Source organism: Rhea pennata, chromosome 6 (assembly GCF_028389875.1).
Source record: "Rhea pennata isolate bPtePen1 chromosome 6, bPtePen1.pri, whole genome shotgun sequence".
Lineage (NCBI taxonomy): Eukaryota > Metazoa > Chordata > Aves > Rheiformes > Rheidae > Rhea > Rhea pennata.
In genome coordinates this window covers 1,588,056-1,612,454 of record NC_084668.1, presented here as the reverse complement: position 1 = coordinate 1,612,454, position 24,399 = coordinate 1,588,056, and the positions used below count along the sequence as shown (strand labels likewise).

General features: G+C 41.6%; 1 protein-coding gene across 1 annotated transcript in view; it reads left to right on the top strand.

The window, feature by feature from the left end:
• The window catches only part of GALNT13 (polypeptide N-acetylgalactosaminyltransferase 13), a 145,006-nt gene that overhangs the window by 48,469 nt on the left and 72,138 nt on the right, over positions 1-24,399 (top strand). Inside the window, exon 4 of the mRNA XM_062578606.1 lies at positions 5,392-5,560. Coding sequence (XP_062434590.1) covers positions 5,392-5,560 — 169 coding nt within the window. The remainder of the gene's footprint in view (positions 1-5,391; positions 5,561-24,399) is intronic.

Below are 24,399 nucleotides of genomic sequence, written 5' to 3'. Positions count from 1 at the left end.
CAAAGCTGTGCAGACCACATCATTTTTAAAATACAGTGCAGTTAAAATCTCTGGCCAGGCTCGTGCTCTCTTGAGAACGGCAGGATCGGTTCCGGGGATTCGCTGCCTTGGGCACGAGGGGACTGAGAGCAGAGCTGAAGCCCGGAGCCGCCTTCCCGGCAGCTTTCCGGGGGGCGCGGGTGGGCCCAGCAGCAGTGCGGGGATCCGTCCGCGCAGCGCGGGACCTGCGGCCGAGCATCCCTTCTCGAACGCGAGCGGGAAATCACAACTGATTCGGGGCTTCGCCGTCAGGGCGTTAAGCGGACGCGGTCTGCTTTGGGGAGCTTCAGCATCGTGCTGATGCAGCTAACAAACACTTGATTTCATGCATAACAAAAATCTCAAGTTTTAATGATGTACGTTGGCTTTTTTTGTTGCCGAAAGGAGGGCTGCAAACATCCTGCGCGTCCCAGGCAGGCTGTGCGCCCGCTGCGGGCCGCCGGCTCGGCGGAGGGGGAGAAGGGCTGCGGGGAGCGCGCGGCGTCACGGCGGCGTGCCCGCGACTCCCTTCTCCCGGAGGCAGTAACGTGAGCGACCGCAGCTCAGCCAGCCCGGACTGGCACAGCGGCAGGGCCTGCTAAGGACGACCTAGTTCTTCAGCCCTGTCTCCTGACGGGAAGGGATTGGAATTCGCGAAGCTGCGCGAGGCTGCGCGTTGCAGTTGTTGCAGCACCGTCCCGCTGGGACGAGGAGGCGCCTTCAGCCCCGTTCGCTGCCCCGCTCTGTGCCTGGGGACCTGAGCTGTTCTCTACCTGAACGAGCCTTCCAGAGTATCAGCTATCTCCCTGTATTGATAGTTTGTATTTCGTTAGCTTGCATAGCTAAGTATAGCTCGCAGTATCAGAGAGGTCTAAGCCTGATATTTTCATAAGATATAGAAATAGGTATTGATCATTTCTGTGCTTTGTACCTACTAAACACCCTTAGCATTCAAAGCATTTGCAACGTGCAAAAAAACTTCTTGCCAAAATCTGCTTGTTGGTTAAATCAGAAAGCTTTGCTTTCCACTCATCTGCGTTATTACTGCTTACATGTCACTGAGGGGGCTAGGAATAACGCGTAGATACGGCCGTGCATACAGCCGAGCCTTCATCCCGCTGTCGATTCCCAGTGCCAGCGGTGAGGATTTGCCTGGTGATCTGTGTCCAGAGAGAGGGACCAAATAGCCCGAAAGACCTCGGCAGCCTTTTCGTCTGAGCTCACCGTCCTTTGCGAAGTTAGCCTTGCTTGGGCTGATTTGTCAGGAGAATTAAAAAGACAGTGGAAAACGCATGAGGAATTTGCCAGGGCTCGCGGCCTCGCCTGCGGGGCCGCTCTGCCGCTGTGCGGCTCGCGCTGGTTGCGAGAGGAGGGCTGCTGCCCGCGTTGCACCCTGGCGTCCCGCCACAGCGGCAAAGCAGGGTTATTTGTCACTTACAACCCAAGCGCGGGTGTTGCAACCAGAGCATTTAGGAGAAAGGATGTATGCTTAAAAAAAAAAATTCCTTGTATCTTATAAGTGCTGCCAGGTTTATTCATTTGACAGTCCCTATCCAAAGCCTCTTCTGAATTGTTAACTGCATTGAATGTTTTGAAATCTTTTGGGCCCTGCCTTATTTTCTTCCTTCTTTATCTTGAATTTTATGATTTCTATTGTGTGCTCAACCAAAGACCTCAACACTTCCAATAAGCCCTTGTTTTCATTTTCAAAGGAGACCTATCTCTTCTGACAGATGATGAAAAATGTCTGCAGGCAGAATGATGGAAAAATAGTATTTTTATTCTTTGTGGGCATGCTTCATGTCAGTTCTGTTATCCCTGCATGTGCTAAAATGGTCATTGAAGAGATGAGCAGTTAATTCTTGTGCTTGAAGGTAAAAGCTATTTTTGATAGACTTTTTAAAAAGCACATTTCAAAAATATTTGAAGTCTGCTTCAATAAATCCATAAGAACTGCTGAATCACTGTTCCTTGTTAGGTGCAACTATTAAATAGAATTAACTGAAGCATGAGACTCATACAGATGCCTTCTTTGAATGATAAGTAAATACAATTCCTTCTGAAACAATACAAGTCTGACAAGGTGTAGAAATGTGCAGAGAATAGTGGATTTGGTTTCGAGATCTTGAAAGACAGCTGTAAAAGAAGAGTTCCACTGCAGATTAAAGCAGCTTTGCTCCCTCCATTAGAAGCGTGTGAATTTATGCTCTTGAAGAACAGAGGACTCCTTTAGTGCTTGATTTAAACTGGAGTGAAATCAATGGTTCAGAGAAGGTGGCAAGGATGACTTGAGCTACTATTTGGCCTCTACTTGGGGAGAGACTAAATTAAAATAATTGTACTGCTTGGAAAAGAGGCAATCAAAGGTAAACTGAAGATCTGTAAAATCATAAATAGATGGAGAAGAATGATTAGTGATTCATGGCATCTCAGAACATAAAAACCAGTGGAAATGTAAGAAGGCAAATCCAAAACAAATACGAGAGACCTCTTTTCCTGAACAGTGCTCAGTTAAGTCTTTGCAGTTCACTGCCAGAAAGATAAATAGGTTTAAAAGGGGAGTGCACCACTTCCTGGCGAGTAGAGCCCTCCGGGCTGTTAAACACAATGATCTGGATGGAGCCTCCCCATCACGAAGGGTAAATCAGTGAAAGAATTATTTTAAAACCTGCGTGTTCATATCTTTCCTCCCATGAACTATTTGTCACTCTGAGACAGCGTACTGCGCCAGGAGGCTCTCCGTGCTCACCTGGGGAAGCATTTGTGTGCCTGTGATTGAAAGGTAGTCTTTCCGTGAGAGACACAAACCAAAGCTTATTTTTTCAGTGTATTGAAGTAGTATGCAATTATAAAACTAAAAATTCAAGAAGCCTGAAGACATTTCATCTAATCAGTTCCTCTGTTGATATTATTTGTTGCTGTGTTTTTCCTAGTCCTGTTGTAAATTACTCCATAAACAAGTTTTTCTTAATTTATCTACTGAATCATCAGCACAAAATTTGGTTTTGGTCAGTAGAAGTTTGACCTCTTTTTGCCTAGTTTAGTCTCTATTTTTAGCTGGGATTTCTCTTTGCTCAGTTTTTTCCCCTTCTAATTTTGTCTGCTTGCGCTCAACCACTGAGTACCCCTGAAGAGCATCAATTCTGCCGTTTCTATATGTGTTTAGCTTATGATATTCTTTTACTTCCTCAGGCGGAAGGAGATACGGTGTAGAAAGCATCGAATCTAAAATGACTACTTCAGACATTGATTCTGGTCATGTCTCCTTACAACTCGACCAAGTATCTCTGGGTAAAGTGCAAGCTGTGGAAAACTTAATCTTTGTGGTTTGGAAATAACTTGTTTCATAAACTTTTTCTGGCAGTGGAGTATGCCAGTGAATATTTTAGATATCTAAAAATGAATTTCTTGTTTGGAATTATGATATCTCATGTAACTAGTATGTCGTTAGAGGGGTAATACCTTATTTGTAAACCCACCCAAATATATTTAGGGGTATGTTATGGATATCATATGAAGCATTCACCTTCTTAGAGCTGGCAAAAAGCCGTTAATGACACACTGAGACTCATCCCTTTCTGTGAAGGGCACTGTCGTCAAGGTAAACAAAATACTCCGTTTATTTAAATTCTCATAAAAGGAAATCAATCCAGTATACAAAAATTTCATTTTCCGTTACTTCAGCCTATAAATTCTCGTTGCTTTTTCATTCGCCCTCCATCCCTCACACGCCTGCTAGCTTTGGGTTTTCTGCTGGCAGTTCGTGCTGAGATTTGCGTGCTGTGGAGGGAGCTGCATCGCAGCTGCACCGCTCCGCGTGGCCGTCTTTACGTCTGCCGTCTAAGTACATCAGTAAGTAGAAATGGCAGGAGAGGATCCCCGATACTCTATGTCAGAAGGATAATTAAGCCTCAAGCCTACGCGTCCTTGCGTTCAGCCAGAGGGATCGCTTGCAAACTGGGGCGTGCTGGTGAGCGAAAGCCTGGACTGGTGCTTTTTCGGTGAGGTCTCACGCAAAGCGGGTCTAAAGCAGAGCAGAGTTCGGGGGCCTTTGCCGAACCTTGCGGTCGGAAGCACGGGCTGCCCCGACGGGCACAGCGTGAGGCAGGGCTGCGGCACCCGCGTCCCTGGAGCCCAGCAAGGCTTTCTGCAGAGAGCGGAAACTTGACTCACCTGCTAAGGACCGGCGTGGAAGATCGGCACCAGCCTGCAGAGACACGTCAGCAAGGCCAGGCCGCAGCACGAGACCAAAACAGCGCAGAACGGTGAGGTGTAACGTTAAAGTGTTGTATGAATAGCCTCAGAACGAGAGGGAGGTCTGCAGAGGGTGAGTGCCTGTAGCTGCTTGTACCTGCGGATCGTCCCGATCAGCACTCCCCGTTGCAGAGGAGCCCCGGCTTGGCGCGTCGGTGCGGCGGGAGCCCCGCTGCTGCCTGTAATCACAGTGAGACCTGGCACGCTGCTTCCCGTTGCAGCAAAGAGCAGCGCTACTTTGATCAGAGTGCAGGATAAAAATACAGCAAGTAGTACCGGTAAAATACTCTGTTCAACTGAAACATAAACTGGAACCGCAGAAACAAAGTTTCTGCGCCTCAAGAACAGACTATTAAAAAAAAAAAAACTTTTTATATAGATTTCTGGTAGGTTCTTCTAGAAAGCACTGATCTAGTTTTCTTGGAGAAATCATAGTTTTCTCTATAAAAAGTCACTTTATTTCTTTCAGCACATTGTGGATGAAATTTTTTTATTTTCTTAGCATTCTTTTCCTTTGTTGCAAAAATAAATGATCTAATTACTTTTCGGTTAGTAGGAAGCCTTCATAAGGGACAATTTTAGGATATTAAGCATTCAGATTGTTCAAAATAAACATGATGATAGAGATGAAAAAGGGACACAATGGCAGAAAAATAAAACCAGAACTGCTGGGTTCCTTTGTGAAGATCAAATGGCAGTTAAGAGTAAATTAAAAATAAAAGATGTCATTTAGACAGGCTTTAATTTGCAAGTACTTCAGATAATTTCAATAGTTATGTAAGTATTTTCCAAATCTTTTCTGTCTGCAAAATCTCCTGGAGAATCTGATACTGTACTTTGTAATCCTGTTATAAATATCATGAGAATCATAATTTACTGTTGTTTGTGGTTACAATCAAAAACGGAGAGTGGAAAAAAATATCTTTTTAGAAAAGGAAATAGATGCATATTCACATCCAGATAGTGATGAAACCTCACACTGTGGCATACGTAAAATTCTATTTTTTTTTTTAAGTGTTCCTTTTTGATGAAATGCGAAAAATACAGGAATCCAGCTGATGAAGGATAAAACCAACATTCACATATTAAACATGGATTTTTTTCTATCTTGTGTTGCAGCTGTCATTTCTCGAAACCAGGAAGGACCTGGAGAGATGGGCAAGGCTGTTCTCATTCCTAAAGATGACCAGGAGAAAATGAAAGAGCTGTTTAAAATCAACCAGTTTAATCTCATGGCCAGTGACCTGATTGCGCTTAACAGGAGCTTGCCCGACGTGCGGCTGGAGGGGTGAGTGTCCCGGGCGTCCGCCCGCGCCGGGCTCCGAGAGCCGTGCTGCGCCCCGCGAGGGCTGCCCTGCCGGCCCGCCGCGGGCTCTGGCTGGTTTCAAGGCGTACGGTGATGTACGGTGTCGTCCGAGGGTTTAGTAGCGGGCGCTGCCATCGGTGCTGATGTAAAGGAGCTCTGTGAAAATGCCTGCGTCTGTTTGTGGATTAAATCTGTGCAGGAACCTGTGTATGAGCGCAGAGCTCTGCGGTGGCTGTGGAGGAGGTGGGGAGGTGTGTGCGTGCACAGAGAATTGGACTTGGAGATTTTCTAGACAAATTTCTTGTCTGTTGATAGTGATTAGAAAAAAATACAAGTGTGACATACTGGGAAATCTGTACTGCTTTTGGTTATCTGTTCTTGTACCTGCAGGAAAAGTGATCCCTCTAATAATTTTTCTTGTACCAAGTTGCATAAAGTCCTAACCAACTGCGTGCTCAGTCATAATCTTTTTTCCTTTTTTTCCATAAACTATTTTAGGACCAAAAAAAAGAGCTGAGATAACTATATTTTGGTTTTTGTTATTACTTCTAGAATTGACTTTCAGTACAAATTTCTTTTTACTAAAGAAGCTACTCCGTTACACATTTTAATATCTGATGCAATTTATATTTTGAATTTCTGCAAATTGTCAAGGTATAGCAATCAGTTCACATTATGGCACATAACAAAATGCCATCTGTTCCCCTCCCCTGCCCCCCCCCCCCCCGGGAAAGCTATTAATTTTATAGCTTTTAAAATAGTAAAAACATCAGTGACCACTCTATAAAATTTTGTAATTACACTGTTAGCACTTAAGCATTGACATTCTAATGTCGATAAAAATAAAACACTAGCTACAGTGTGTAGGTTTGTTTGAATTTTATCTATAGGCTTTTCTTGAATAATCAAATTTTATACAAAGTTTTTCAAAATGGCTTGCATTGATTGAAAAAAAAATGAAGGTTTTGGATTTTTTTTATTTTTTTTTTTGAAGGCTCGCCATTTACACTCATAATTTCTGCATGGAAGCTCATATCTGTAGTGGCTTTGAGACTGTGTAAGAGTTTGGAGGACTGTTTCCTTCAGTCAGTTGGATTATTTTTACAAACAAAATTTTTTTCAGTCACAGCGATGTGCTTGTTGCTAGTTTGATGCAGTTAGGAAATGTGGTTGTGAATATTGGTGCCTGTCCTTTAATTGCTGGCATGTATAAAATCTCTTCTCTTTGTAGAAAGCATACTAAAACTAAATAAAGCAATCTACCTGTAAAACACATGTTATGTGCCCCGTATGTTTTCAGTATGATGCAGGAATTAAAAGATTTGAGACTCTACAAGGGAGCTACTCTCCGAGCAGATGAGAAGGCTTGTCTGAATAGCACATGCATCTCAAGGATCATTTATTTGCAGCCGTGTAGAGATCAGTTGTTGCTGTTTTATCTTCTCTAGTCTCTCAGGTCTACCTTAATACTCATTGTTCAAACTGATTGGCTCAAGCTTGCAATACAAATAATTTAATGGCAGAATTTTTGAAATTTGTAATATATGCTCAGGAATTGATTTGTTCAAATGAGCATTTTCAGGATTTATGAAAACTACAGCATATAAATCACTATAGCTATAACCATAAATCGCTAAAATATTGTATATTTCATCTCATTTTAAAACATGTCACCTTAAGCATAATATTGTGTCCTACTACTGAATTATAGTTACTGCAGTTTATAACAAATATAGTGCGAGAGAAATACAAACATAGCTGAATTGAAGCAAGTTGTCAGGTCTTCTAAAATCTCCGTTACTGCTTGTTGCGTGTGTTGTCCGTCTCCCGCTCCTCGCCAGCGGGCCGGGGGGTCCTGGCAGCTCGCGGGCTGCCGGCAGCAGGGAAGGATTGCAGCCAGCGTGGAGGATCTCCCCAGCTTCCTGAGAGGGGAGGAGGATGGCCTGGATCAGTGCTGCGGCGAGGCAGAGCTAAGCAGAGGGCACCCGCGTGGGACCAAGGTACCGCGGAGCGCGGCTGGTGTCACAGGGTCGGAGAAGAGCTGAGGTCGGCGGGGCGCTCTGGAGATCATCTAGTCCAACCCCCTGCTCAGCAGGCCCACCCCGGGCACGTCAGGCAGGATTGCGTCCAGGCGGGTTTTGAGTCTCTCCAGAGAAGGAGACTCCACCACCTCTCTGCACAGCCTGCTCCAGCGCTGTTCAGTAATGAACAGCAGCACTCAGTCTACGGGAGAGGAGCTATTTAATACCGCAAGAAATCTGTCTAAATACATTTCCTTGATGAAAAGAAGTTTCATTTTCAATCTTTGTTGAAAAGACAGAAAGTGTACTAGGATTTGGAAAAACAAAACCATTTTCTTTTCATACTCTCCTCTTCAGACAGATGCTTACTGTACATATTCTGTCTTTGGGGAGCATTAAATTGTTCTGAATGCTAATTTATAATGCTTTACTGCTAAGGAGGAATATGATTTCATAGTTAATATATTTTAGTGTATGACAAGAAGACATTTTTTCTGACATGGAGAGATGTAGGCTTACATCTGGTTTCACTGGGTGTCTAACTTACTACACTTTTCATATTACAAATGTAAGCTTTTTTTTCAGAGGCCAGAAGACTTTCTTTTCATTGCTTGCGTTATTGTGGCAAAATTAGATTAATAGAAAATAAATGTTCTCACTGGACATGCAGTCTAGTTGGACGTTCATAATAATCTGTGTACACTTCTATGTTGTAAGTAACCATGAGCTGATAAAAACGTGTGGTATTAAGGTATAAATATGGTTTGGAAGCAACTGCACTGAAAGCAGCAGGAAACTTGAGGTCATAGAGATGAAACTGCTGGAAGATCATCAGGAAAAGATAAACTAGTTATAGGATGCAAGAAGAAGGGGAGTAGGAGCCAGGCAAGATAAAAGTGCAGAAGAGAAGTGGCTGGCAGAACGCTACAGAAAGGACGTCATCCGAGTGGAGCCTGGTATTGCCGCTGAGTTATTTGCAGGTTGTGCACAGGGAAAGGGCTCAGCTGGTCTCCATTTCCATAATGATGTCAGGGGATTAAAGGAATGAAGGACGTGTACACAAAACTAGCTCTTGGCATGACTTGACCTTTTTATTGCGTCCATCACATGTCAGTGTTTTATTGAGTGTAAGTAAGTGGCATTTTCACTTTTCTCTGAACGCATCCCATGCTGTTAAGTTGCGTTCTCCATTCTCGTTGCCTAAGCAAGCAATTAAAGATTCATTTGACACAGGGGTTGTGCGAAGGTCTCTCGGGTGGAGGCGAAGCAGAGTTACTGGCAGGAGTTGTGAGCACGAGGCGTTATCTGTAGCTTGCATGCCTGTCTCCTCGTGACAGATGGAGCAACCTTCAGTCTTCGGCCAGTTTAAAACTGAGATGCTAGGAAAGAGGCTGAGTGCCTTTTTCTCGGTGATGTCCTGTCCCTGCTGTCAGTGGTGTCAAGTATAGACTTAAAGTAGGAGATGATGTGAATCCAGGTACTGACTTCCCACACCCTGTCTTCAACAAGAATATAAACTCAGCTTACCCATTCATCCTGTGTTTGGATGGTTGTATGACTTTGAACGGGAAATTAACCCTAAGCACTATGAGTCATTTCCTGGTGAAAATTCTTGCCATCTCTGTATCTATACTAGAATTATTTAGAATTGTATGTTATATGTCCATGCAGCTGCGAACAGACATAAGAATTCTGAATGAAACAGAGAATCCAAGAACAAGGCAGAAATCTTGTTAATATGTCTCATTTCAGGAATTGGTTCTTCAGTTATGCTACATATAAAGAATATTTCTTGGGAAAATCATAGGGATTGCTCGTAGGAAATGGAAACAGCAGGGATGTGGTACACTGGAGTGGTAGCTTTTTCAATGGTGTGGGATATTTTTCACTTTTTTTCTTTTGTCTCTATTCTTTTCTTTGCTAGGGCACTGTTCCTGCTGTGATCTGACTGGAGGATATTCAGTACTTTGTCAGAGGCAAGCTGCTGGTCAAACTAGATAGTCCGCTGATAAAATCTTCTGAGCATACGCCAGAATAGTGCCATTATATATAGACAACAATAGGGGACATCCTGTCGTTTTAGGCAATGTCTTGGAGGATGTTCATTTATTTCTTGTTTCTCTCCTTGTATCTATCAAACTACTCTGTTCTCATTCTGTTCCCATCCTGGCATTCCTCATTTCTTTTCCTAGTTTGATTCTTGCTTTCTTTTTCATGCATGCAGACAATTATATGCCATCCTCTCGATCTGGATGTAAAGGTTTCTCTTGCTTTACTAAGGCTGCTGCTATCCATGTAGCAGCTTGTGTGTGCTTCTGAAAGTCAACCTAAAATGTACAAAGTTAAGGTAAGGGTTACAGAAGCTGATCAGTCCTTTTTGCTCTCTTCCATTGCTTGTGATTTGTCTTCCACCCTGGCAGATCTTGAGCACCCCTGGATACCAGGGTTCTCCTTGTTTGGGATTGCTGCTGTTTTTTGTAGCTCCCAATGGTTGAAGCAGTGCTGTGACAAATGGTGCATGTGTGTGTGTGAGTTTGTGAAAATCTCATATTAAGAGTCTGAATAAGAAACACCTATTTAAGAATAAAAAAAAAAATCTGAAGGAACATTAGGTTAATTTTGTGACAGTAACACAAAAAACAGCTCCTGCAATGTTTTGACTCTTCCTTTCTGATTCAGGGTTTGATGACTGAGCTAACAGTAGGTTTGAACAGCAGCCAGTGCTTCTGTTTGTATGATGAGGAAGATTTTTTTCCTGGAGAACAACTATGATTTCTAAGAAAGTTTGACCTAATTTTATCCATTGCAGGAAGACAGGTAACTCTGAGTTGAATATCTAATGAAAAATTCACCTTTATAGTTCTAGGAAATCAGGTTTCTCTAGTCTCCTTCTCCCAAGCAGAGATGTTTGTGAACAGATTTGGTGTGAAGTCCTGGTATCAGTGAAGTCAGTGAGTGTTTTGCTGTTGGCTTCAGTAGCAATGCTATCTCTCATCAGATCAGAAAACACACTGCTTTTGTGCCGTAAAGAAATAACATGACTGAATTCCATTATATTTCTGCTCCTGTGTTGACATTATAATTCTAGCTGACGATGTGACTGTCATCGTAACGGTTGTAACTTGCATCACGTCGTGTTTTGTAATATCTACCAAAGAACATCACTGCAGTGCTCGAGTTTCTGTTGTTACTTGCCATCCTCAAGTTTTTAAGGTCTAGTTTGAAGTACCTATTGATCAAATTTTAAAACAATTTAATTCACCATAGCAACATTTAATTTCATCTCTTAAGTATTTTCTTCAGCAAGAAAAGAAATCCTTCAGTCTTTTCGGGATGAATAAGGTTATATTCTACAAATTGTTAAGTCCATTAGAATCAGATTTTCTAACTGTTTAAATGTAATTTGATTTAGCTGCTATGTGGTATGTGCACTAATATGCACACATTTTCTGATTAAAAGCAAACTTATTAAGAAAAAAACAGGTTTTATTTTTCTGCTCTAGAAAGCTTTTATTGAAATGGCAGTCTTGGGTGTACAGAATTTATGACCATTGTTAATAACTATAATATTTTGTATGTTTTGTAGAATCAAAATGTAATTTTGCTCAGGATGGAATATAACACCTTGTTGTAGGCAAGGTGTTACAAATATTTGCTTTGTGAACCATTACCATTATTTGAAAGTCTCTTTAGATTCTGAAAACTTACAGCAGGCTCCGGTCAGTTCCTCTGCCTGACCTTGACTCTGTCACAACTTCTGAGTAGTAGGACAAGGTTTATCATAACAATATTTTTCTTGACTTCTGATGATAGTAAGAGAATCTATTATGTCATTTCAATATGTATTCATAATAATAAAGTTTTCTGAGCAATACAGTAAAGAATATTTAGTCTTTTTGCTCTTATTACAAAAAGCTACACTTAAAATTATCCTTCAGCAAGAGTTTCCAAAGTTAAATCTATAAGGAAATTTATCCATAATTAGGGAAGGGAGTACTTAAATTTGTCAAACTTTGTTTTTGACAAATATCCATGTTACTTAAAAGTAAAATTATGTAAGAATGTCCAGAGACATCTGTACGACCCAGAAAACAAGACTAAACCATTTTTGCAGTTTTGGAAGGACATTATATCTCAAACTTCAAAGCAGAGAAACTTTTTCTTTGAGTTACTTGATGTTTCACTCAAGACTTCTTTTTTAAAAGCTGATAAATAACAGGGTGCTACTTTTTTTCATGTGAACTGTCAGTGATTTTCTGAAGATTAATTTTTCACCTTTTCTTTTTTAATTTGGCTCAGCATACTTGCTGATGAACTGTAAATGCTCAGTTGTTGCTCTGATGCTCTTTACGATGTGAAAATAATGGTTATTTGTTGGTGGCTGTTTTGTTTTTTCGTGAATCCTAGGTATATTTGATGTCAGTTTTGAAGGGCTGACCCTTGTTTCTGACATCTTGAAATGGGAAATGTGAGGGAGAGATTCAGAACTGATTTTTGTAAATCTAGAAGGAGAATTCAAGTAGAAAACGCTTTAGGTTTGTAGTCAGCACAGTTTCCAAGGTTTTTGTATTTGAGATCTTTGCAAGCCTCTTTCTGACATCTGAACCATCCTCTACACTGCTCTCACTGCATATTTAATTGGCTATTATGAGAGGCAGATTTTTTTCAGTACATGTTTTTCTGTAGCTCATTTGGCATGGATTATATTATTTGCTTGATTTGAAAAGAGATTTCACAGCAAAGTTTGTAGGAATTTACTGTCTTAGCTTGTGATACAGTTCATATTCACAGGACCTCTTGATTTAAGACATCACAGCATAGTATAACAAAAGTGCTGTTACTGATACCAGTGATTATAGAAAATATAGGAATATCAGCAAAGCTTTTATAATGAAAATGGACATTTATTAAAAATCGTGTACTGCTAAAGATGAGAGCCATTTATGAATAAATTACCTCTGTTCGTAAGTTTGACTCTTTCCACTCACAGTCCAATAAAATACACGTACAAGGCAATACGCAAAGAACTTCTATGTACTTTGCCTTCCAGGAAGCGTGTGGGAGAAGTTTCATGAGTAAAAGCAGTATTTTTTGTTAGTTTTGTCTAGCCTCACCTTTTCCTGATTTATAATCATGGCTTAAACTCATTGATGTGGTTTTATGTTGGCTTTTAAAGATCAAAACCTTGATGTGTAGTCCCACTGTGTGTGTGTGTGCAGGGAAAAAGACTCTGAAAAAGTCATGGAAGTAGCAGTCGCTGGCTGTGAAAATTTCTTTTGTGAAATGTTTGTGAAACCTATTTGTGGAAACTCTTTAGTACCTCAAAATGCATGTTATTGGGTAGGAAGCTTTGACTAGATCTTTAGGCTAGACCACTGTTTGCTCTTCATGGAATATCGCTATGATAAGTGGAATATTGCTGAGCGTCGGCTCCATGGGCGCTCTCCTTGGAGCGGGCGGCCCTGCCGGCAGGCCCCGGCCGCCCAGCACCGTGGTGGGGCTCGGGCTGACACAAGTCCGATTCTTCAGCACTTCCAGTAGATGTGCAGCAGCATCAAGGAGGCCAGCTGCAACTCGAGAAATGATTCTAGCCCTTCTGCTATTAGCCTGCACTCTCGTTAACATATTTCCTAATTATTGAGCTCTCAATTTGCCATCCTGCCAAAACAGGAGCTATCTCCACTAGGTTCTTCACGCAAGATTGCTCCTAAAATTAAATAAGTGATGTGGTGCTGTACCTTTGAAGAGAGCAATCGATGCAGGGAAACCTCTCATCTCTCCCAGCTCTCTAGCAGTACTGGAACGTGTCTTCACAGGTTCACTCTGGATTGCTCCTGGGAGCCGGGTTTGAGACAGACCAGCAGAGTTTGCTTTGCTTTACTCTGTTAAAGTTCAGCAAAACAATGCTGTTCTTCAAATTGCTTCTTGTAGATGCCCGTTAGTTATTTGCATTTTTAACAAGGAATGAGCAAGTTGTAGATAAAAATATTATATATGGCCCAGATGAAGCTTTCTGTATGTGACAGAAGAGCCACAGCTACAAAGGAAACATTTGTGATTCAAATGCTATCAGCAAAGCACTCACATGGGAGAAGAGAAGAAATGTGAACGGTCATTAGAAATATTTTTGGACAACTCATTTCATTTGAAGTAGCTTTGTTTACTGGTCTTAATCTAAAAATGAACGAAATTTCTATGCATATGGAGGTGTACCAAAGAGACAGAAATGTTACTAGGTCAAAGGATTTCAGCTACAAAGTGTAGAAGTGCTTTTGGCCATTGACCTAGTTCTTGATAGTTAATGGTGACATTTATTTCTACATGTTGATACACATGAATCTTTTGACTGTGGGAATAATATAGTAACTATTACATAAAGTATTTGAACGCTCTTTGATCTCCTGGAGCACAGATGGATTAGGAGTACAGATAATGCTTTAAAGACGTCCTTAGTTCAGCAAACTTCCAAAGAGTTTGATTATCAGAAATACCAATCTACTTGCTGCTGATTGCCTGTGGACTGTAGTCTGCTTTGGAGTAGAGCAGTTGATATGAGCAGATGTGGTCATGAAACAGAAGAACTGTCAGCTACTTGCTTTGTGTCAAAATAGTTAAAACAAATTTCCGTTCCTGACAGCACTGCTGTCAGTTTGGGATAGTGGCCTTATTAGAGAAGCACAAATAAATCGCTTTATAAAGAATGATCTTGATGAAGAATTCATCTAATGGAGGATCAAAAAAAAAAAAAAAAGTATTGACTTTATTAGAAGTCCCAAAATGACTTTTAACTATTAAATATTAATAAATGATTTAACATTTTTATATAATACATTGACATAACTGAACGTGAGGGGGAATTTCTTCACTTTGAGAGTGACGGAGCACTGGAACAGGTTGCCCAGAGAGGTTGTGGAGTCTCCCTCTCCGGAGATCTTCAAGGCCCACCTGGATGCAACCCTGTCTACCATGCTCTAGGTGACCCTGCTGAGCAGGGAGGTTGGACTAGATGATCTCCAGAGGTCCCTTCCAACCTTACTGATTTTGTGATTCTATAAGTAAAATGCTATTTAATTTCAGTGTTCCTGCAACATACTACTTTAATTTTCTTTGGCAGATAATTTTTTTTTCTAGTCATGAATTTGCAGATTGTCTTGGAAGCCAGCTTGGTGGCTCCCCATCATTCTGCATCCCCAGGTACTTCAGGGCAGCTAACATTCAGCTCTTCCCTCACATACTTGAAGATACTAATATAGATGGGAACTGTGAAGGTGATTAATTGAAGATTTTGATTTGCCTGGCTTAACTTACTTTTAAAATAGTGTAATAGTAGTAGAGTTTTAAAATGTATGTCAAAGATGTCGACATTATAAGGATAAGCATGTTTTCCTGTAAGTCCTCTAAATAATGCAACACTGGTAATTTAAATTACTAGGTATTTAGTCCTCATGTGGTACACACTTGGGGAAAACATGTATTATTAAAAAATAAAGGATTGTATTTGTTAGATTCATCTTGTAGCAGTTCTGCTTTTCTTTCAGTAGGTTGTCCTCCAGGGCAGTTCCCACGTGAGTATAGTGATCCCGTCCACCTTGTGAGGTGACTGTAACTTGGTTTTTCTAATTTAGTGGTGCAAGGCTGTTGAAGCATGAAATTGCTTCCTTCGTGTCAATCCATCCTCCTTCGCCTGGCAAGTCGAACTGCAGAAGCTGATGTTTACTGTGATTACAGCTGTTGGCCCAACCAGTTGTTGCTGGGAACAAAGTTAAACTTCTGTACATGCGCATAAAGCAAATGTGGAAATCAATCTCTTAAAAATCAGTTGAGAAGTGAGAAGAGCCTGCATTTCTATTCAGCAACAAGAAGCCACCTAGCCACAGTTTCTTTACTAAAATATGAATCCGTCATGGTTCCACGACAGTGTTACGCTATTTTGGGGAAGGACAGGCACTAAGACAAGCAATGGCCACCTCAGCTCTGCAAGCTTTTAGATGCTACGTCTGCAACACGGTCAGCAATATAAGTTTGTTTTGGGAGACCCTCATGAGCCATTGCCCGCAACTGCGTAGAGGTCTTCTGCGCCGTGCGGCCTAAGTGCTGTAGCACCAGCTTCCGTGCAAGCAAAACTTTTTAGAAGGGGAACTGTCATCTTTGGATGAGTGTAATAATCTTCTGGTTTGTCTAAATCTCCTAGATCTGAAGAAAATAATAATCACAGCAGTCAGGATCTCCTTGAAATACAGAGTATTTTCTTACGTGTCTGGATTTGCCGTTGCTGCCTGTGGCTGGACTGGCCTTGCTCTTGCTTGGTGTTTATGTTAGCAGGTGGTGCACTCCAGAAGTGTGTTTGCAAAGCCGTGGGTGCCGAGGTTGTGCCGTCGGCTCTGTGGGTATCCCAGGGCTTTGCTCTGGATGTACTCCAGCCAAGTCCTTTGGAGCGGGTGCCCTGGAGCGCCTCGTCGTGTTTGGTGACATCCTACACGACAGCAGTGCCTGCACTTGGAGGCAGCTCGGTGGTGTGAACCAAAGGTGGTAAGAGGAGACCATCAGCTTCAAGACGAACTCTGATCCCGGTTAGAACAGCCGTTAGTGTGCTGGTGCAACAGCTCAGCAAACTGCAGCTGTGAATAAAATGCAGCAAGTGCAGAAACACACTGCACCAGGAGCCTGTGAGTCTAGTTGAGCTTGTTGCTAATTTTGAGGGGCTTATGCTTTGCAGAAGGATGCAACTGGCATTTCTCAGTGAATTCTCTTTCCTTGTTTCCTTTTTTATGAAGCTTACAGCAGTGTGATTCTGCCTTAATAACTGCTTTGCTTTTAGGAGCATCAGTTATGTCTCTGACAATAAGAAGGTTGCTGAAGAGTCAGAGAAACAGAAATCTCTTATTTACTTCCAACTTGTCTGTATTTCTGCTTAGAGTAAAGGCAGTCCTCTACTTCCAAGGCAATCTTAGCCCTGTAGCAGAAACTGGCCACATCCTAGGTAGGCATCTATTTTGCTGCATTTGGTTACGGTTGATAGAATATCAGATTATTTCCCTTTCTGGGAAGCTATTTCACTCTGTTAACAGTGTGATCTTGCTTTTTAAAAATGTTGGTAGCACATAGAGAAAATTCACATTCTTACAAAGATGTAATCTGCAATAATTGTGAGAACGTTAGGAAATAAACCTCAGCATGCAATTCTCACTCCGTTTGTGCTGCTCCTTAATGGAAGCTGTCCTCCAATCTGCTTGCACACATTTATTCAGATAAAGATGTGACTTTCTACCTTTATCCCATAAACTATTTTTAAAATGTATGAATGACTGTTACGAGTAAGAACACAATAAAAAAGTCTTCTCCAAATGGCTGCCACATAATTTATTTGGTAGTGTGCGCAGACTGGAGAGAACATTTTGAATTTTGAAAACATTATTATTGTATTTTAGGAGCTGCAAAAGCCTTTGAAGCATGTATCTGGCTGGCACAAAGCAGTACTGGAATACTGGTAGAATGAGCAGTGATTGCCTTCATAATATAATACTGGTGCTTGGGAACGTACAAAACTGTATTATGGGCAGTTGATGAAGACAGCAGGTTCCTGTGTGCAGACAGCAGCGCGGGATGTGCCGGGGTTCGCCTGGAGGACCTGTGCTGATTTGTTCCTGTCACCGTCTTGACAGGGGTTCAGCTGAGGGAGGAAGCTCCAAGTCCACCACGTCAGGTCCCTGCTTCCTGAAGCACGGTGTTGACCAGCTCCCTGTACCTGTTAGCAAGCATCAAATGAAAAACCAAATGACCGTGGCATGAGAGTATGTCAGTGCTCCTGTCTTTACTGGAGGGGATGCGAGATTCTCCCCCGTAGCTGGGGGCTCCAAATCTAGCTCCTGTAGCTCGTTACATGGCATTAAAATCAGGGTCCTGTCAGTTCTGGGACAGACAAGTTGTGACAGACAAAGTGGCATTTGTGGAGCATATGAAAATAATTTGGATGATTTCCGTGTTCTTATTTCCTTTATTGTGGATAGGAGTGAGAGATTTTGAAGTTCAAGTTTAATGCTTTCTAAAATGTTTTGAAAATTATGGTAAAATTTAGAGGAAGTTTGAGGATAATTTGGTGAATTTCAAAGAAAATTTAGAAATGATATAATCAACAGTAACACTGGAAGTGGAACAAAATTAATTTTCAAAAGCCATTTAAAAAGTCTTATCTGATTAAGTATAGTTTTCATTACAGATTTGCCCTGCTTTAAGCTGCTAGCCAAATAATTGCTAACATTTTCAACCTAGTCAAATTAAGATATGGTAATACTCCCACTTAAGGATAAGGTAAGAATCCCCTTAGCCTGCTGTTGAGTTGGTGCTGGGAATTGCAGTTCTTTGATTTTTTTTTTTCTTGGTTGTGGAGAGAGTGGGAAGGGGCTGGTAGGATAGTCCTCTGTTACTTGCTTTTAAATGTAATTTTTCTGTGTTACTGTATTCTTCCTCAAACATAAAAGAACTTTGGATTTTAGGTAAATGAATTCTGAAGTAACTTTTAGAACATGAAAGCAGTATTTAGGGTTTAAAATCCCCATGGAAGATGATATATTCAAGGCTAGGCTCAGCTTTATGAGCAGTGAGAGCTGAAGGTGTGAGTGAAGGGTCTTTGTTCTTACAAGCTGCAAACCTATTTATCCTTTGTAATGAAACACCAGAGAGCAATTTTCATGACATATTTTCCCATCCATCATCTGCTGGATATAAAAATTGATTAGCTTTGGAGTATTTTGATGCAATAAAACTCAATAAGACAATATAGATGCAGTTCCTTTACAATTCCACATTCCACTAAGTGAAATAAATTCCTTCTCAATTATTTTCTATTTACCTTCCATTTGCATAAATTTCAGTTTAAAATATGAACTGGTACAATTTAAGTAATGTATGAATTTTTTTCTACCGTATTTATTAAACTAGGATTTAAACCTGTGCGTATTGAAATGCTGCAGCAGAATCTGTTATGTGATATTGCATTGCTGCTCTTGGCTGAGGGCGATAGTTCTCCACGTAGCTGCGAGAAGCAGAGTCTTCTGCTGCTCCTGTGAGAGTTAAGGGTTGCGTGTGGCTATGGGAAAGGGGAGACGCTACTGATCAAGCTTAAATCTTTGGAGTCTCTTACTCTGGCAGGGAATTCAAACATTCACATAGTCTTTTCTTCCATTCATAAAATTCCACCATATATTTCATTACAGTGGTTTCGGTTTCCCTAAGTATCTTACCAGTGTTATATAAACTACATAGGAGGAAACTGTGTTTTAAGCAAAAAGATTACCTTAGTACGGAATCACATGCTTAGAAAGAGGTTGTTGCTTGCTGCAATTAGTTTTGTATTCCGCAGAGCAATTTTTAAGAAAAAGAGCCCATCACAGTTGGAGATGATCTGAATGCGGCAGAGGAACGCTTCCGAAGGGAGAGCTGTGGCGTGGGAGCGCTCTCCAGATGTGTTCCTCGGTAAGAACGCAGCCCAGCGGCCTTGTCTGGAGAAGTTTGGGGCATCTCTGCCGTAGGTGCAATGACTGGAGCTGTGCCAGTGCCACCTGTGGCGTCCCCAGGTGTCCTTGGGGTTTCGGAACAGCACCACTGAAGAGAGAAGGTGATTTTGGTCTTTCTGTTTTTCTGGAGCGGCATCGGAAGGAATGGCCTTCCTTTTTATCGAGCTCCAAATAAACTACTGTTTTGCCAGAGCGTCTTTGAAATCAGTGCACTTTTTCTTTATGTTTTTAAGTCGTGCTTACATTAGAGGAAGATGGAAATGTTTTTGAATTCAACTTTGTATGAATATTCCTGTGGATACCGACAGTTTATCCCTCTGGCAATAATGCGCTATACAAGTGTGCACTTGAAAGCCACATACAGCACAGCACAAGTAGCATGCATTATGTGCTGTTGGCATAGAGTAAAGCGTCATGATGTGCCCCGGCATGTAATCAATACCCGTTCCTATGCCTTGGCATGCTGCGAGGAGCCTGAATGTGGTGATAGCATGTTGTTTCAGTTCTGTGAGGGAGATGAAGAAACACGACTTGCTGCCCGCTTTGCTAAGCCATGGTGCGTTCATCTCAGCACCAGTGAATAGCAGCAAATCCTGCAGTCCTTGCATGCTCACTTGCCGTCGGAGGGTACTGGCGTGGGGAGTAATGAGGAATGACAGATTCCAGGCTTTGTGTTTCATAATAGCAGTAGGCAGGCCTGAATTTCCGTTCTTCCGCCCCAAAGCCATGAGGTGATGTTGGAGAGGTTGTGTGAGTAAGAGCAATTGAAGGCGCCAGAGATGTCAGTATTAGCGTGATAGACATGTCCTGGGCTGTTGCTGTAGTTTTGCTTGGGGGCATCCAGGGCTTGGAAAATGTCACTGACTGCTGAAAAAATGGTTCCTCGGGTGCAAAGGAGCCTGGCTGATCTGGGAGCAGAGCGAGATGGCACGTTGTACTTGCTTTGTACCTGGACCTTGCTACACTGAAAAATCCCAGGGACGTTTGAGATCTTCAAACGTGGCTCTTCATAAGGCAAAATTGGCATTGCTGTGAGGTCGTGTGGAGCCTTTTGAGATGAAAACATGGATTCCTTTAACTTGTGATCTACAGTCTTGTCACTGTGATGGGGCACTGAAGTAGTATATTAACAGAATATGCATCGCTCTAAAAAACTAAGCTACAGTAAGTAACACTGAGGCTGCCATAACTGTCATCTGCAAGTATCAAGGTTAAGTCAGTCTGTAATAATAAGCAACTTCACATCTTTTCCAGGGCATATCTTGCTCACTCTTTGGAGGGTGTTGGGAGGAGGAAGAAGGATTATGCTTCAGTGAGAGGTCCTGATGGCCTTAGGACCTTCAGTTCATCTCCTGATGGCAGAGTGGTGGCCTGGCCTTGTCGTCAGTCCCGCGGAGCCTCTCCTCCACCGAGAGAAAATCCCTGTGGCTGTGCTCTAGCCACGTGCGCAGACTTTGGGGAGGCTTCAGGCAGTTTTGTGTGCCTGAGCTGTATACCTGACTGAAGTGCTGTGTCACTAGGACAACGTCACTGAAATCCCCGAATGCAGAAGGACCAAGGGCATAGTTAGTGTTTGAACATCCGTTCCTTGCTCACCTCCAGAGGAGAGCTCCCCTGGACTCCTGCTCCTACCGCCGAGTCCTCCCGTGCCGTCCCACGTGCAGCTCTTCTCGCTTCCTTCTCCAGCCTCGCAGCCTGGCGGCTGACAGCACCAAGTTAAAAATACTAACATTTAAAAATTATTAATATTCTAGTTTTCCTGAGGTTACTGAGAACTGATAAAAGTTTTCCTAACAATTGTCATCAGAGAGATTTTCCCAAATAAGAATACATTTAAATACATGGAGTTGTTTTAGTATATGTTACAAATAAGCGTTGCTTTTTCTTGTTTCTATCTTTGGCCTTTTATATACATTTAAATTTAAATTCAGTGTTTATTAGTTCTGGAAGGAAATCCAGTATAACTACTATGGCAAAGTGATAAGCTATTTAAAGGTGAACCCTTCCATTTTGTGTAAAATATTCCGGAATGTTTGTGAAAATTAACATACCTGTATATGATAGGAAGATGACACAAGAACTGCAAGACAGTAAATTTACTGGAAGGTAACCACACCCATATAAAGACGAACAAATTTATTGATTTAATTCTCTGCAGAACTTCTGATGCTTTGGTGGTTTACTTAACTGCAGCATTGCCATTTTTCACAGGCAATTTTGCAGGAAGTCTTGCTGTAAATTGAAGAATTCATCACTTCTGAGTTTTCCACTTTTTGTAGTGATCTTTCTTAATGTACGTTACTGTTAAATTATGGGTGAATTTTCCCGATGTTTTGATACCGCTTTCGATTTTTGAGCTATGACCTTGTGTTGCGTTTAAACAGTAATGCTGGGGACAGATGGAGCAGAGGGATTAGCGTGAGCGGACGACCTGTGGTTGCGTTACCTCGAGTCAGTCGTCGGGGCTCAGGAAATGCGGTGCGCTGAAGTTGTCGCAGTGGTAAACTACGAACAGGCAGAAGTGCGTGCGTCCCTCCCCGCCTCGGCCCCGTCCCCAGCAGTGCTATTCTGGGGCCAGGAGGGAACGACTAGTGTCCAAGACATCCGAGACCCTCGCAGCTGCAAAGGAAGCCTGCAGCAGGTTGTGACACGGCCTGGAGTGTGATGCGACGTAGTAAGTTTTAAAACTAGACCAGATTTAAAAGGCAAGAATTGAAGAGCAAAGAGACAGACACTAGGAAGCAAAATTGAAACAAGTGCAAAAAGAGAAAGCCCATGTAATTAAGGCAGATTAGAAGTGAGGAGTTTACTTGTGCTTCTTGTAGAGGCTATCTGCTTATCTTCTAACATCCGTGCTTGCTGACACTTCAGCACAGTTGTTGCATGCTGGGGATCCACGCTGCCGGTAAAAGCATATCTTTCTGCATTACAATAACAATTCTCTTTAAAGAAAAAATATGCATCCTGTAATTACCAGTGCTGTGTTGGCTGCTTTTCTGGGATCGAAACCTTTCAATTCTGCTGGTGTAACTGCCCCAGTCCTGCTAGAAGAAATGTCAAAATATGCTGGATTGAGCCCTCTGTCAACTGCTACCGTCTGCAGCCTTTTTTTTTTTTTGACATTATCGTTGTCTTTCCAAAACTAGTGAATAGGAAAAATCTGAAACAATAGTGAGAGGGAAGAGATCTCTTCTTGAATAGTATGTAATAATACTATTTACGTACAAAGTGATCTCACCATTATTTTACTAAAGGTGCAGAAGGGAGTGTCAATCCTACTATAAATTTTGAAAATTATAAATAATGAAATTTCCAGATTTTTAGAAGGTTCATTACACATTTTATTCACTGTACAGTACATCTGATTGCATATAGGAATCATACGAGTGATCAGTATTACAAGTCTTTGCTTTCATTGTTTTATCATTTTCACTAACATATAGTAATAAAAGCAATGACTAAATAATCATGAAAATCCCACAAGTTATATAAACTATATATATTTAACACGGTTCTAGATGTTCCCAAATGCCTCGTATACCAGTGCATAACAAATAGTACTTATATTCTCGTTTTTTACTCCAAGTATTTTGCTTGCTTTCCTGTGTGATCTTTTGTCTCGAGTTGCTGCACTGCGAGCTTCGGTGCAGTTCTGGGGAATGAAAAGGGATGAAATCACAGTGCAGCAGTTCCTGCTCGCATAATCACACGTTGTCAACGGGAAGGGCGGTAAATAGGTAGAGTCTCACTCTGTTTCCATGTTATTGATCTTGGAAAATGTGTTTTCCTCACATTTAAACAGCTGTATTTACTTCATGTGTATTCATGAAGTAACATCTGATGACTGTATGAGGAAAGACTGATTTTGCTGGGAAGTATTTCCAGTGTTAGTAGGTGTTGAACAATCAGAATACATTGTAAATACGTTGGGAGTGTTTGTGATAGCTGGGTAAGTAGCAGCTGACTTGTTTATCACTTCTCCAATGTGTGGTGTATTTTTAAAGTAGCAGAAATGCGGTGTGAGTCACTGTAATTATTTCAGTAAAGGGAAGTGACAGGTTTTTATCTTGCCTCCACTTATAGATACTTTGAGATGGGTGAAGTGTTAAGTGGTTCTCTGTTTAGGGTTAAAGCATCCATAGAGGAGTGCTGCAAGCACAGAATAAAATCTGTTGGAGAGTAAGCCTTCCCTGGGGAAGGGCACTTGGCACCGTTCGCTTCTTTGGGTGCCGTAGCATGCCTTGTCGAACAAGGGTTAAGAAACCTCAGCTCCTGGCAAGTACTACGTAATGATAAACAGACTCTTCCTTAATATGCCATTTGCGCTATAAAATAGTGTTAAACTGTAAACCAGGGAATACTCTTCCTTGCCTTGTCATTTCACTACTGATGTCCATTTTTGAACTTTTTTTGCAATAATCTTTTGTAATAGTTCTTCTCCAGTTTCCAAAATTCTGTCTTTTATAAATACAATTAAAATCACTGTTGTGAAATATAGGACAAGCAGAATATATTCCAGCTGTATATACACACTCTGGAATATGATGTTAAGCTCTGGAAAACATCTCGGTGAGTGGTACTGAGCTTTGTACTTTGTTTTGAACCTTTCTGTTTTTCAGTCTTCCATGGTTGACTGTCAGATGCTAGGTTTGACACAGCAATTCTACAGCCAGTTGGGTTTTTAATTTAGTATGGCTTAGAAATCAATTCAAAATTGCTTGGTTTTGGACATTGTCCTGGTGAGGTCACACTCCTTTAGATACCTCTGCTTAAACAAAAGATGTCTTTGTGGATGACAACTAGTAAAGCCATTTTTTCATATGAACTTTGCAAGTAAATCATACAGATGCTTACACTTACAAGTAATGAGTGCACATGGGTATTTTTTCTTTTGTCAAGTGCTCTGAAGCTCACTGAAGAGATGAGCAGCGTGGCCTCTGAGATCCTGCAGGTTCCCTGGCTTGCTCCGAGCCTTCCAGCTGCACGCTTGGCAGCGAGTCCGCGGGCAGAGGAGGTCTCCGAGGCTGCCCTGCTAGGATGGCGACCAACAGACTTCCACGGGTCTCCTCAAAGCGATGTCAAGACAGTCACATACATGTATAGTTACTGTTAACACCGCGATTTCTGCTTTCAGATCTCGTGATCAATGGGTATACCACGAACCTTTTACCTGTACTGCAGAAATAGGTGGTATTCTGTATTTTTCTATATTATCTCTTTACCTTGTGTTTTGAAAGCTTTGATCACAGTTATGTTTTATGTTTTTTTTCTTAATGTCAGTGAGGCA